We start from the raw sequence: 13,375 nt of genomic DNA on the forward strand, positions 1-13,375 counted from the left end.
AAGATATTTTCTATAATCTGTCAAGGCTAAAAGTCTAGATTATGGGACATTCAATATCCCTGAAGGCCACGATAGTCTGGTAGCATTCTGCTAAACACTCCCTGATATTATTTTTAAAATAGCGTTTTGCCTTTGCTTAAGGCAACAGAGAACGTGATTCCTCGTAAACCTTCACACCACTCATGGTGCTAGCTATACTATCAACAAAGCTTAGGAAGAGTATTTCAAATTTAAGTAGTAGTAGTGTGATTATGGTTCCACTTAAGATAGCTCCAGAAAGCGTGGTTTGCCTCCCCTCTCCCAGCACCAATCAGGGCCTTAAAGGCCCTCTTAAAGCAAGGTTTTAAGAAAGACTTTAAGGCCACGATTGGAGTGAGAGGGGGGATGCAATTTCCCCAAGGCAGGGGAAATTGCATATTTCTCCCCTCCACTCTAAAGGCTGGGGGAAAGAAAAAGGGGACAGAACAGTTGGGGCAAAAATCCACTGGACGTGTCTGCCTGGGCCTTTGAGGGCTTGACATGAGGGTAACTGCTGCCCTCAAAAGCCCAGGCAGATTTTCGTCCCAACTGTAAGCCCAACTGGCTTTCAAACACGACAAACAGTCAACATTTACAGATTTAAGCACAGCACCAGGTCTTTCCCAAATTCCCTACCTGTGTACTATCTCCAGCAGAAACCAAGATTTCATATGGCTAATTTATTAACAGTTATAATGTACCATCCTCTTTGTTTGTCTACTAAACAACATACCACAACAAATGAAACTGCCCCTAGCAGAAAGGCAAATAGGAAGATCAGGTGCATAACTGGTAAAGGGGCCAAGAAATGTATCAGCTTTAACATTAGGGGGATGTTTGCTAAGATATTGGATGTTCTAACAGCACACATACAGAATATATGTATCTCATTTAATTACATTAAGATTAGTTACATTAATCTTTAAGTGATGCTTATATTGTTGCCCCTGCAGTTTGGTGCAAAGCAATAGTATTTGACATTAGAAGTAGCTTCTTCAGAACAAGGTATTGTAAGGGGACCCAATAACCCTTTGGCCAGTACTCAATGCTGCCCAAGTGCTAACACAATAGAGAGCTTGGTAGATCCTGCAGCAATAGGAAATGAGAAAAATACTTGCTTCTGAAATGGGACAGGTCAGCAGAGATTGCAAAAGGCAGGTCCACTGATCTGTCCTGTTCTGGAAATTAGCGTTTCCACTCATTTCCAGGGTTGCAGTTGGAAGCACTAGTTCCTGTTACGCTCACAGTGGGCCACACAAGTGCAACAGAAACAGTGGGAGCAGAGTGCAGCACTAGATACAACCCATTATTCCACTGGAGACAACAACCAGGGCACTTGCAAACACACTGATATAGCAAACCCTAAACTACTATAGTTTACTTGCATCAATGAAAGCTAGCAATCAAATGCAGAACTTACCCCATCGTTCTCTCTGTGTGGGTTCAGCCTGTTATAAACAGCTTCAATAATATTTCGCCTGGAGAAAGATACCATTTTAAAGTTATGTTTTTGGCATCACTTTCAGAGGCAGTATGTCAATATCAGTTGCTGAGGACTAACAGCAAAAGAGTGCTATTGCCTTTAAGCCCTAAATCTGGGCTTTCTACAGTCACATCTGGTTGGCCCCTACGGGAAATAGGATGGTGGCCTAGATTGACCTTTAGTCTGATCCAGCAAGGCTGTTCTTATGCACTCTATTGGAAAGCCGGTGTCATCCTCAAAATACTCAACTGAAGCACTTCCCTCCTGCAGAAAAGCAAGGCTATAAGTAGCGAGTATTTTAAAGGCTGGAGCTAAAGTCTGATGGTAGCACCTTAAGATTTCCCAATTCTAGTAGCTCCTGAACATGTTTCAAGATGTGCTTCAAAAACCACTGACAATATAAGCAAGCTAAGGTTTATGAGATAAATTATGCTTAGATGTACCTTTTTAAAATGGCTCAGCAGGAAAGACCAACTTGAAACTTAGTGAAGAGTAGGGAAATTTTGAATTTCATTAAGGGTCTGTTCAGACAACATATTAATGTAATAAATAAAGCCATGGTTAGGCCTCTAACCCTTTAGCAGCAAATGGTTAGTGGGCATGTTTAAACCATGGCCATGTAGCCACTATGGTTAGGAATGGTTCACACGACATGCTAAGCCATAATGTTTAGCTCAAAATGCTTTACCACCATGGCTTAGCATGTTGTCTGAACAGGGTCTAAGTCTGATGCAAACCAGCATAATAATTTTGGAAATGCAGTCCCACAACTCCACACTTAGATTTTACAACTCTTCAACAATGGTTAGCACTGGGTTGAAGAATGGCTTTCTAAATTATGAGATTGGCATAGTTTCATATGCAGCGTGGAAAGTATGAAACTTATTACTAGTAGTATAGGCTCTATCTTAACAGAAAGGCTTATGACAATGAAATGAGGTCCTGTGACTAGAGTCTCAGGAGTTGAAAGAGCTCAATGGCTATTAGAAAAGGATAAGCAGCAGTGAGCAGTTTTAAACTTTAATTTTCATATTTGTCTGGACTTCTGGGATTTTCATTCTGGAATGGATAATAAAATAAACACATATTTAAACAATTCTCATGCCAAATAAAAAGTGACTAAGGCTGCAATTCTATGCAATATTATTTGTGCATAAACCCTGACGCTTGATGTGCTCAAGACACAGAAATAAGTATACAGACGTCCAGCTGAGAGATGCTAGGAGTTGTAGGATGACATATTTCCAAGCAAAAGGACAATTTATAAAATTTCAGTTAATCTTATGATATCATGGGATAACACTTTCTCATTGACCTATTTATATTCTTTACTAAAGCCTGTATAATGAGCATTCTTAATTTGGATCTCGACACCAGATAGGCTCTTTTCTTTTTTACATTTGGGAATTCTAGTATATTTTTATACAACACCAAATCCTTGATATGTTAAATCCCATTAAAAAATATCACAGTAAAAGCAAATTTAGAGAGTGCGCGAGCCTGGATCAATTTAAAATAAAGGTAGGGAAATCCATGATTAACACAGTCCCAGAATCCAGAACGCCATAGAATGCAAGCCATCTTAAGGTTCTTGTAGACTTGTCTCTGACATGCTAGGTTTTTTAAAAAACAAGTGTAGAACCCTGGTTAAACTGGAGGACATTCAATAATTCTAGTACCCCATCTGCCATCAAGGAAGGCTGTACCAACTGCCTTCACTGAATAAAAAGATTGGCTCTTAAGCTCACTGGGTAGCCTTGAGCACACCCTTACCTACCTACCACCACACAGGGTTTTAAAGCTAAAGTACAACTCAGGACTTCCTTGGAGAAAGGGTAGAATAAAAATGTAGCTAACACTGATGGCTGTTGCAAGCAATACATGTATAGATACAGTAACAGCTACATGCTCATGGTATATATTTAAAATGGTCACAAAAAAAGCAAAATATATTTGTATGTCAACAAGGACAGATGGGTTGCTTTCCATTCAGGTATGAAGGAGTTATGGATTACATTTTTCCAATATAAAAAACGCACATTAAACACAAATCTCAATAAGTGGTATATGATTTAAGCCCATATACGTTGTTCCAGTAAAAAACAGAGGGCTTTAGTTAAAAACTGAGACACATTTGAGCTTCATTTATCTTCTGCACTTACTTTCCAGCTAGGCCACCTCCTGGTGGTAAATTTGGGATATTCTCTGCAGACAAAATGCGCATAACATGAGCGAGATCAGGCATTCCTCCTTCACCAGACTTCTCCATAATTTCTAGTTAAGAGAGAATCCTCAAATTATTAAAACACAGAGCAAGCACAGAATCCCACATATAATCAGCAATGTATATTCATCAGGTATTAATGCACTTAAAGTGGAAGTCATACTTATGCTGATTCACACAAAAATGCTACTTTCATAAAGGTACGTCAAGGTAATAAAACAGAGATTCATATATAGATTCCCTTCAATTCCGAATTCCTTCCTTTTTTAAAAAAAAGGGGGGGGACAGGGAGCTTGACATGTCAGCATTAGTTTCTCAGTTGTTAGTCTAACATCAATCCACAGAGACTATAACAGGAAAACTTCAGCACACCTGTTTATACTGTGGGATTGAATCTGTAAGTGCCTCTCTTTCAGGCACCAGCTGCCTGCAGTTAATGTAATAAGCCTCACACAACCCTCCCACCCACCCCCAAAACATTAAAACCATTTCCAGAGGGTAGGTGTCTGAAGGAATCTATTGGATGGCAGTGGGGAAAAAACCTTGCGATACCTTAAGGGCAAATTTATTCTGGCATAAGCTTTCATGGAAACACAGAAAATACTGCATAATCACACATATCAGGATTGAGGGGGGCAAGAGTAATATCTAGGAATATTCCTGTTTTCATATTAGAAGAATCCAAGTCAGCTTAATTCTGTAATTTAGAAAGTTAATATCCAGCTACATGGCTTGAGCGATATCAAGTGAACAGTTTCAGGACTTTGTCAGATCTCACACTTTATCTGGAGCACTCAATTTCAAGCAATAATGCATCTGGTTGCAATACAGTCATGACCTCTCTCAAACATGCGCACACACGGTGCAGTAAAATAAATCCAGCAAGAAATATTCCTTAACTATCATAGGTAAAGAATCACTTCCATGGTGCTTTTGATTCTAACTACATTATTCAGTATATAAAGAGGAAGTAGTTTATTGGACTAACTGAGGCCCAGTATTGGGCAAAAGGAGGGATACAAATAAATATAATAGTGTAACGCTACACTTTTACTCAGAAGTAAGTCTCACTGTGTCAAATAAGGCTTATTCCCTAGTAAGGCACTTAAGATTGTTGGCTAAAACGGCATACTACAATATCTAGAGATTTTTTCCAAGCAAAAAAAATAATTCAAATTTCTTAAGGCTGCTACATTACTAGAAAGGTTACTGCTCAAAATGCTGTATGTTGTCAAATGAAAATTATGTGGAATTACTATGTTTCAAATATTCACTGTTGAAGTATTTTACTTTTCATAATGATTGAGTTTTCATAGTTTCTTCTGTTCTCATTCAACAGTCCAGGGAATGACACATGTCATTCCTAACCTTCAGAGTTTGAGCTTCTCATATATATTCCATGCCTGGATTTTTGAACTTTCAAATTTCATCTGTCCAGGGTGATGGGTAGTTTACCTAACAATGTTGCTCCACAGCTTATTTACCCTTTAGACAACAGTATTTTCATTACTTTTTTCTCCATTATTCTTCAACTTTTTCAGAATTCCTTATTTATTTTCTCATCAAATTCTCTGTCTCCTTTCCTCTACTCTACATTTACTCTGATCTCTCCTATCACTATGATACCTACCTCTATATCGTTTTACCATCCGAAGGAATATTGTTCTCTAATACATTAACTTGCGCATAAACTCTAACAGAAAATAAACTAGCACTGTTCCTGAATGCTTCATCTGATCAGTTACATTCAACATAAGGGGAAAATGTTTTAAAAGCATTTTTAAACTGACTTTTCCTTCCTTTATCTATAAGATTTCTGGGCCCAGCTTCAACTTTTCTTATTGTTATATCACTCTTATAATAGTTCTAAACGTAATCTGAGATCCCAGAATCAATATAGGATGAACTGTGTAAGTTAAAAATGCCCCAAACTGTTAACAAGGCTGGGAGCAGGAACAAACTACTTTATCAAATAGTCACACCTCATTCAGGAGTTCATATTGCTTGTCTTTTCTGTCCCATTCTCCTCCTCCCCACGAAATTACAAATCTAAGGTAACAATAGAGCACTTAATATGCTAGTTTATACAATGGGGAAAATCTAAAAATAAATAAAAATAAAGCTGTAAATCAAGAATGGGTCAGTCAGATATCCTTTCACAAGTAACAATGATTGTTGTCTGCTCTTTATGAGAGTTCACGAACTATGAAATAAACTGAAGGCATTTTCTTTTTAGTATATTCTTTCACCTGTTTGAGTGTATTATTCACCCAAAAAATGTACACAAACTGTGGCAAGAACAGTTTCAGTGTTCTCAAAGAGTAAGTGTTCAGACTTGCTCAGTCTTTTCTGCTCCAAACTTGCTAACATGAATTATTGCTTAAACACGGTAGATGAATTTAAACTCCCAATGGAAAACTAGACAAAAATCAATGTGACTAAGTTTTCTAACACATTCTCTTGTTACATCTAAAACCCCAAAAGGTCATATTGCCCCATAAGAATTTTCTTGCTATCATATCGAATTGATGCAAAATCACAAATTGTTAATTTCTTTGAACAGATTTCAAGCTGCTTAATCAAGGAAACAATAGACATTTGTCAAAGGGCATAGTTAAGAGTATTTATTGGGGTCAGGATAAATTTGGAGGTAAAAGCAAAGAATAAGGGAAAATAAGTCTGTTCTTCTGCATTCTCTTCTCTCTCTTTTCTTTATATTCTTCTATTCTTGAAATAAAACTCCTTCAATACTCTAACTCTCAGTTCTTGTCAAGTATGTGTCACTTAAAGTTGTTACAGTTCATCCAACGTACAGGACATTGAATGACTTGGGCAATTCCTGTAGGGGAAAAAACCAGAAGCAGCACACATAGGATTGAAAAAAGATGGCAACTTATTCTGTTGAATATTTTGGCTTAACATTATACATGATCTGTCCTATATAGAAAACTATATAAGGTAATACAGCATTTGGTCCCTGTATTAATTTGCTGCATCATGATCCTTTGGTACGTTTTGAACACATTACATGTTAAAAGTGCGGTCAATCTAAGGGAACTCCATTGATGCAAATGATGCACTTTGTTGGAATTCCCAAACACCATTATAGGCATATAAACACCATTATAGGCATTTAAAAACTGCTTTTGGTGAAACACATGGGTTAGGGGAACCAAAGTATATTTTAACAATGAACCTAAAAAGTTCAGTACTCTGTGCACAGATACAACAGGTCCCTCTAGGTGTGGGCAAAGCATCAAATGGACTTCTCTAGCAAAGTTCATCATCAGCATAATACAAAGCACTTCACAAGATTGTTCTTGCAACAAATTCAGCTCTTGCAACGAATTCAGTAGTATCACCTGTACTGTAACAAATTTGCAAAGAAGCAACGACTACTCACACAATTGTAAACATATAGATGCCATCAACTTTTAATCTGTTTTTTTTACTTGGTATTCAAAAAAAGCAGTTCCAAAGGTAGGAAACATGGCCATTACACTTGAAGAAAGGAGTGAGCTACACAATTCAGTCTGGACTCCTGCATGAGAGAATTACAGGCTGCACAAAAAATGGCTTATTTGCTCATTTCAAGCACCTGAATGACCCAACCATGAGTGAGGCAAGGCTAGTTTATGAATAGCCATTTACAACCAATAGGGTGTTTACAAATCAAAAGAGAAGTGCTCACCCATCCTCTTGTGACCATATTGGAGAAGCTAAGCTTCTAACACCTTTCCTGAAGGAAACTAGCTCAGTAGATGATGCTAGATTTGTCTTACATGGATTGTCTTTACTGTCTCTCAAGCTTAGTAGAAACCAATCTCTTTCCTCTTAACTGCATCCTCAACTTTGAACTCTGTCCTCTCAACAGACAGAAACATTAAAAAAGTAAGTATATAATTGTTCAAAATTTAGTACTACTTGGGTTTTTGTACAGCTTAACTATAAATGATTTAATATCCAAGGATTTTGTACCAGTACTCCTATACATGCTTTTCAGGCTCAAAATGCTTTCTATTTCACCAAGGGTGGAAACTGAACAAATTCATTAAGTGATACGACCACTGAATTGCATGATTCTCCCACCAACAGATCACATGAAGGAAGAGAAGGAGCTCATGCAGCCTTGATGCTTAAAAGGATAATCTTAGAAGTTCAACAGATTATTTTTTCAACTGGAAAATAACTAGTCAGACCAGACCCTTTCTCAGTGTGCCACCTTTCCCACTGTTTTGTATAATGATAAAGTATAACTTCCATTGACAGTTTTTTCCCAATATTTTTTGTTCAAGAATGCTAGAGCACCTTCTCCCTCAAGAAAAACGATAAACTTACATAGAGCCATCAAAAGCAATACTCTAAGTGTCCACCCATATTAGATACCCACCTACAAAATTTACATGATAAATAATCTGTGACTACAAAAGGAAAACCAGACTGGGACAGATTTATCACACATGAACACAGTGTATCTATAAGTAATAGAGTAGGTAGAACAGACTTTCCCAGTCTGGTGCCTTCCAGATGTCCTGGACTGCAACTCCCATGATTCTCAAAACCGGAAATGATGATAGTTACAGTCCAGCACATCTAGAAGGCACCAGATCGGGGAAGGCTGAGCTAGACTCATCTTAATAGATATAAAATCAGCTTTTATTTCCATGGCAGAAATCCTGTTTCAGCAAAGAACAAGAATACAATTGATGTAAGGCAGAACTCATTTGACTTAGTTTGGTTTAATAAAAACGTTTGTTCATTTGATCTGGGCCGGTGATTAAGAAAAGCCTCACATAAGGCTTAATGTAAACAAAACAACCATGGGTTAAACATTCCCACTGGAATTATGAGTAATAACTGTAGCTGCATATACAACAAACCATGCTTCAGGAATCTGCCCTACACTTGTACACTCCAAGCTCCCTTTCCATGCTTCACTTAGTTACGGCAAACTGTAAGCTCCCTTCACACATTAATTGTATGAAGGGGTTAGGGTTGTGCCACTGGCCCCGCTGCTGACATCCATGCACTAAGAATGGATATCTCCATAGAGGGAGCGCACATCCATAGACTTCCAGCTTCCCCTATGTCAGATGGGGTAGGGCCAGAGAAGCAATGTGACATCGGGGACAGAACAATGCCATGGACCTGTGGCATCTTGTACGTGTGTAGACTCCTTCATGGTATGTGTGAAGAGGTCTATAGTTTACTACACTGCAGAGGACTGTGGTGGGACACGGGGTGTGAGGATGGGTCAGATCAGGCACAGTAGCTTAATAAGCTACGCAAAGTAGTTTATTAGCCCAGTTGTGTGGCAGAGTATCATGGACAACTTCAAAAATATAACTTTCTTCTGTCAATCTATAACTATGGTCCATTGTAAGGCGGTCAAACTAGCCAATCAATTTTTAAAAAACGAGGATAGCAACCAGATTAACATTTGCCAAGAAACGAAGCTAAGTCCACAGTTCAGATGGCTGAATGTGCAGAGCATTTAAATTTGGCATAATTGAGCAAAATGTGCTCAACAGTGAAGAGAAATACTGCAAGTCCACATACAGTGGAACCTCTCTCTCTCTCTCTCTCTCTCTCTCTGTGTGTGTGTGTGTGTGTGTGTGTGTGTGTGTGTGTATATATATATATATAAAAAGTGCAACCAGCTTTGGCTTGGCAAAGGACAACTTCCTGCCTGCAGTTCTTGAGGGATGTATTTCATCATGACTGGGGCATTGGTTGAGCTCAAAAGAAGTGGATTGGGGAAGCCTCACAAAGGGCATGAGAACTGTACTGTGGGAATTGAGACTATGAATCAACCAAATGTGTGGGTACTGGGAGAGTAGGGCTAAATTTCACATTGAACATATCTCTAACGCAAGGTTTCTAGTAAAATGCTTTTTCCTATGAAATTTCTATTGCCTAATTCAAGTCAAGAATCTAAAAGCCCTATGAAGAGAGACTGAAAGAACTGGGCATGTTTAGCCTGGAGAAGAGAAGATTGAGGGGAGACATGATAGCACTCTTCAAATACTTAAAAGGTTGTCACACAGAGGAGGGCCAGGATCTCTTCTCGATCCTCCCGGAGTGCAGGACACAGAATAATGGGCTCAAGTTAAAGGAAGCCAGATTCCAGATGGACATCAGGAAAAACTTCCTGACTGTTAGAGCAGTACGACAATGGAATCAGTTACCTAGGGAGGTTGTGGGCTCTCCCACACTAGAGGCATTCAAGAGGCAGCTGGGCAACCATCTGTCAGGGATGCTTTAGGGTGGATTCCTGCATTGAGCAGGGAGTTGGACTCGATGGCCTTGTAGGCCCCTTCCAACTCTGCTATTCTATGATTCTATAAAAGCACTTTGGAAACTCACAGTAATAGTCTAAACCCCCATTTTTATATTTCAAAAACAGCACAAAACAGTTACGGAACTTTCTTAGGCTTATTTTATTTATTTATTTATTACATTTCTATACCACCCAATAGCCAAAGCTCTCTGGGTGGTTCTCAGGCTTAGCAACACTGACCCAGAAAATAGTTTCCAGTTCTATCCCACACACAAAATATGTACTGTTTTCTATGATCACACTGCAGTGTAAAGTAATTAAAAACACAATTAATACCTTTACTTGGAAATAAAGTTGCAGTTGTCTCCCTAAGAACAAATCTCATTTAAGAGAAAAAACGTGTTTGCATGTAATCATTATTAGTAGTTTAAGAAGGTCACCTATGTGCTGTTCTGAAATGTCAAGACAATAATAATGCTAACTAAAAGATCCCTGTTAACCCATGAAACAGGTGCTGTCATAAAGAGCTCTTTCACCATTCCACATGATCGTTATTAATTCTATTCCAAAATCTCTCAACGGAAAGAACGAAACTCTTACACTACACTGCAGAGACTAACAAATGTGAGTTATTTTGTATCCAATGAGAGTTCAGGAAGTAAGCTTGAGAAGCTAAGAAAAACACAAAAGTTTACAAAAGACCATTAGCTAGACAGCACCAAGGACACTGTCAAGGGGAAGAGATTCAAAGAAAACATTTAAATAGCAGATCAAACTTACAGGCTTACTGTATGATAGTTTTAAGATACATTGTTTGAACAGGAAATTGAATTAAGGAAACAAAAGGCAAGAAATTGAAAAACCCAGATACAGGTGAGCCAAACAATTTTACTGTTTACCAATAAAATAGGGCTATTTCACACCAGGTGAAAATTTCAGCAGGTGCCTTACAGTATGAAAAGTAGGTGCTGCTTGATGGTGGAGGAAAAATGTTTCCAAGTACCCTGCACCAGCTCTGAACAATACAGAAGAAATCATAACATATGACCAGGGACCACTCTGATCTATCCTTCGAAATAGAAAATTAGCAGGAAATTGCCTGGCCTGACTCCCCACTTTCATTATCTTCCCACCAACTTTCCCAGCTCCCTCTCCCAGTCAAGGACAGGCAACCATAATGAATAGATATGTCTAGTGACCTCACTATCCAATCTTAAAGATTTTCAATTAGTCCCCAGTTAAATATAATAAAAAAGCAGAAATGAAAATAGTCTCTTCTATCTCACATCATCCCCACCAAATCCTTTGAATTGTGGCAAATTCAACTACTAACCTTTTCCACCAGCTCAGACTAAAGCAACTAGCACAAGCCTATAGAATTTGAGACCAACTAAATGCCACATAGCCCACCCAGTAACATATGGCGACCTGCCAGGTACTTGACAACTCCCGCCCCATGTTCACATTCCCAGACAGGCAACGAACACTGAGGACCCAGTGGACTTTTCAATAGTGGCATCTTTGCTATAGATTTCTATGCATTAGAATCTTTCTGTACTGAAGTTATGGCTGCTAGATTTAGGCTACTTTTTATTATTATGCTTAGAAACTGTATTGCTGGTTTCTGTGTTGTTGGCTTTCATTCTCTGTACACTACTTTGTCAAATGTAACTAACATTAATAAAAATACAAAACTAAGAGGCTGTATTTGGCTTGTTAGGTCTATACATCTGCTACAGCATAGAAATTCCACAGCAATGCAGGCAGCATAATAATGTGAGCAGAACTCCAAATTCCAAGACCTGTTCCAGACAACACAGCAGCCCACTGGTTTAATTAACTCTCAGGGCAATGCAGCACATGCTGCCCGACATTGTGAATATGCAAAACCCAGCTGGGGATTACCTTGGCTTGTTGTGTTGTGCAAACCTGACTGGCAGAGATTATTTGATGGTTAAACAATCCTTGCAGAAGCCATGGTCTGTTTTAGGGTGATGTGAAGGTTGTTTAACCCTCAAATGACTGCTGGCAGCGAGGTTTGCATGACATGACAAGCCATAGCAACTCCCAGCAAAGGCTTGCATATTCATAATAGCAGATAGCATGTGCCACCGCTCCTCATGGGAAATGAAACCATGACACGATGTTGTGTCGTGTTGCGCAAACTGGCCCCACAAGTTTCAGCTTTCATTTTTAAAATGAAATACATTTCTACCACTTAGAGCTGGAAAAATGCAAGTAATGATGGCAATGGCTATAGAACTCTCCATAATAAATGGGGTGGCTCAATAAAATATCCAGTGGTTAGCAGGTGGGGCTTTACTGCCATTCACTACTCCTTGCCATGATCAGCAAAATAGTAAAGCTGCAATAATGATCAAAAGAACTATACAAAGAAAGAAATACACATTTACATAATTTATGCAGGTTGTAAAGTTCAGCTTTGCCTGGTGCAGAATCTGCATAGTCTGGTCACAGGGTGTTAAGTTTTTTGGGATAGGGTACAAACAAGTTGCACATGTCTGAACTAAGAAATAAGTTCATGTTATTTGGAACACAACAGTTTGAAGATGCTGCCAGCACATCCTCTCGTCACTCTGCCTGTTATCAGTCACATATACCAATCACTTGTTTAAATAGAGAGCCTATAAAAATTCTCAAAACACCATCCAAAATGCAGAATTTTATTGATATTGTAGATGAGAAAGCAAAAACTGAACAGCATTGGACTTGAATGTGGAAATCATAGTTACAAACCCAGGCGCAGTCAATAACTATCTCTAAGTACTATGCAAATACTTCTGTATGCAGTTGCTCAACTGCATGATTGTGATACACACTTCAGTCACTAAGAAATTAATGGTTTTCTACTCATGTTATTTCCAGTGCGGTGTATATCCATGTCAAGTTTTAGAATGAGCACATTTACATGCCATCAAGAACTTCTTGACAAGTTTGCAAAAACAAACAAACAAAAACGCAACAGCATAAAAAAACCTAAGCAAAGTACTCAAAAGCACAAACAGGAGGCAATGCATGATGCAGCAATTCCTGGCCTCAGGATATGAATGCTATCATTACTTCTCTCCTGAAATGTATGGCAGTAAAAGACATAAACCAATACCAACTCTTCTACTAGTATTTATGCCCAAACCATTACCCCACCCTGTTACATTGGTCACACTCTCTTTCTATCCTAAAGATACTGGTTGCATCACAGCTTTTCTCTTTTGGAAACAGAATGGAGGCTCATTAGGTAACACATCTTTGAAAGTGGGGGGAGGTGGCTTATATCTTAAGTAATTTATATGAAAAGCAAACAGCATTGAATTAAGAGTTGATATGTACTACCAAAAAACGCTGCAGAAGA

The 13,375-nt window shown here is 38.6% G+C and overlaps 1 protein-coding gene across 3 annotated transcripts in view; it reads right to left on the minus strand.

The window, feature by feature from the left end:
• The window catches only part of PPM1B (protein phosphatase, Mg2+/Mn2+ dependent 1B), a 52,266-nt gene that overhangs the window by 8,906 nt on the left and 29,985 nt on the right, over nt 1–13,375 (minus strand). For all 3 annotated transcript variants that reach the window (XM_063123983.1, XM_063123982.1, XM_063123980.1), the window contains 2 exons: nt 3,664–3,775; nt 1,439–1,496 (listed from right to left, as the gene is read on the minus strand). In XM_063123983.1, coding sequence (XP_062980053.1) covers nt 1,439–1,496; nt 3,664–3,775 — 170 coding nt within the window. The remainder of the gene's footprint in view (nt 1–1,438; nt 1,497–3,663; nt 3,776–13,375) is intronic.

This window comes from Elgaria multicarinata, chromosome 4 (genome assembly GCF_023053635.1).
Source record: "Elgaria multicarinata webbii isolate HBS135686 ecotype San Diego chromosome 4, rElgMul1.1.pri, whole genome shotgun sequence".
NCBI lineage: Eukaryota > Metazoa > Chordata > Lepidosauria > Squamata > Anguidae > Elgaria > Elgaria multicarinata.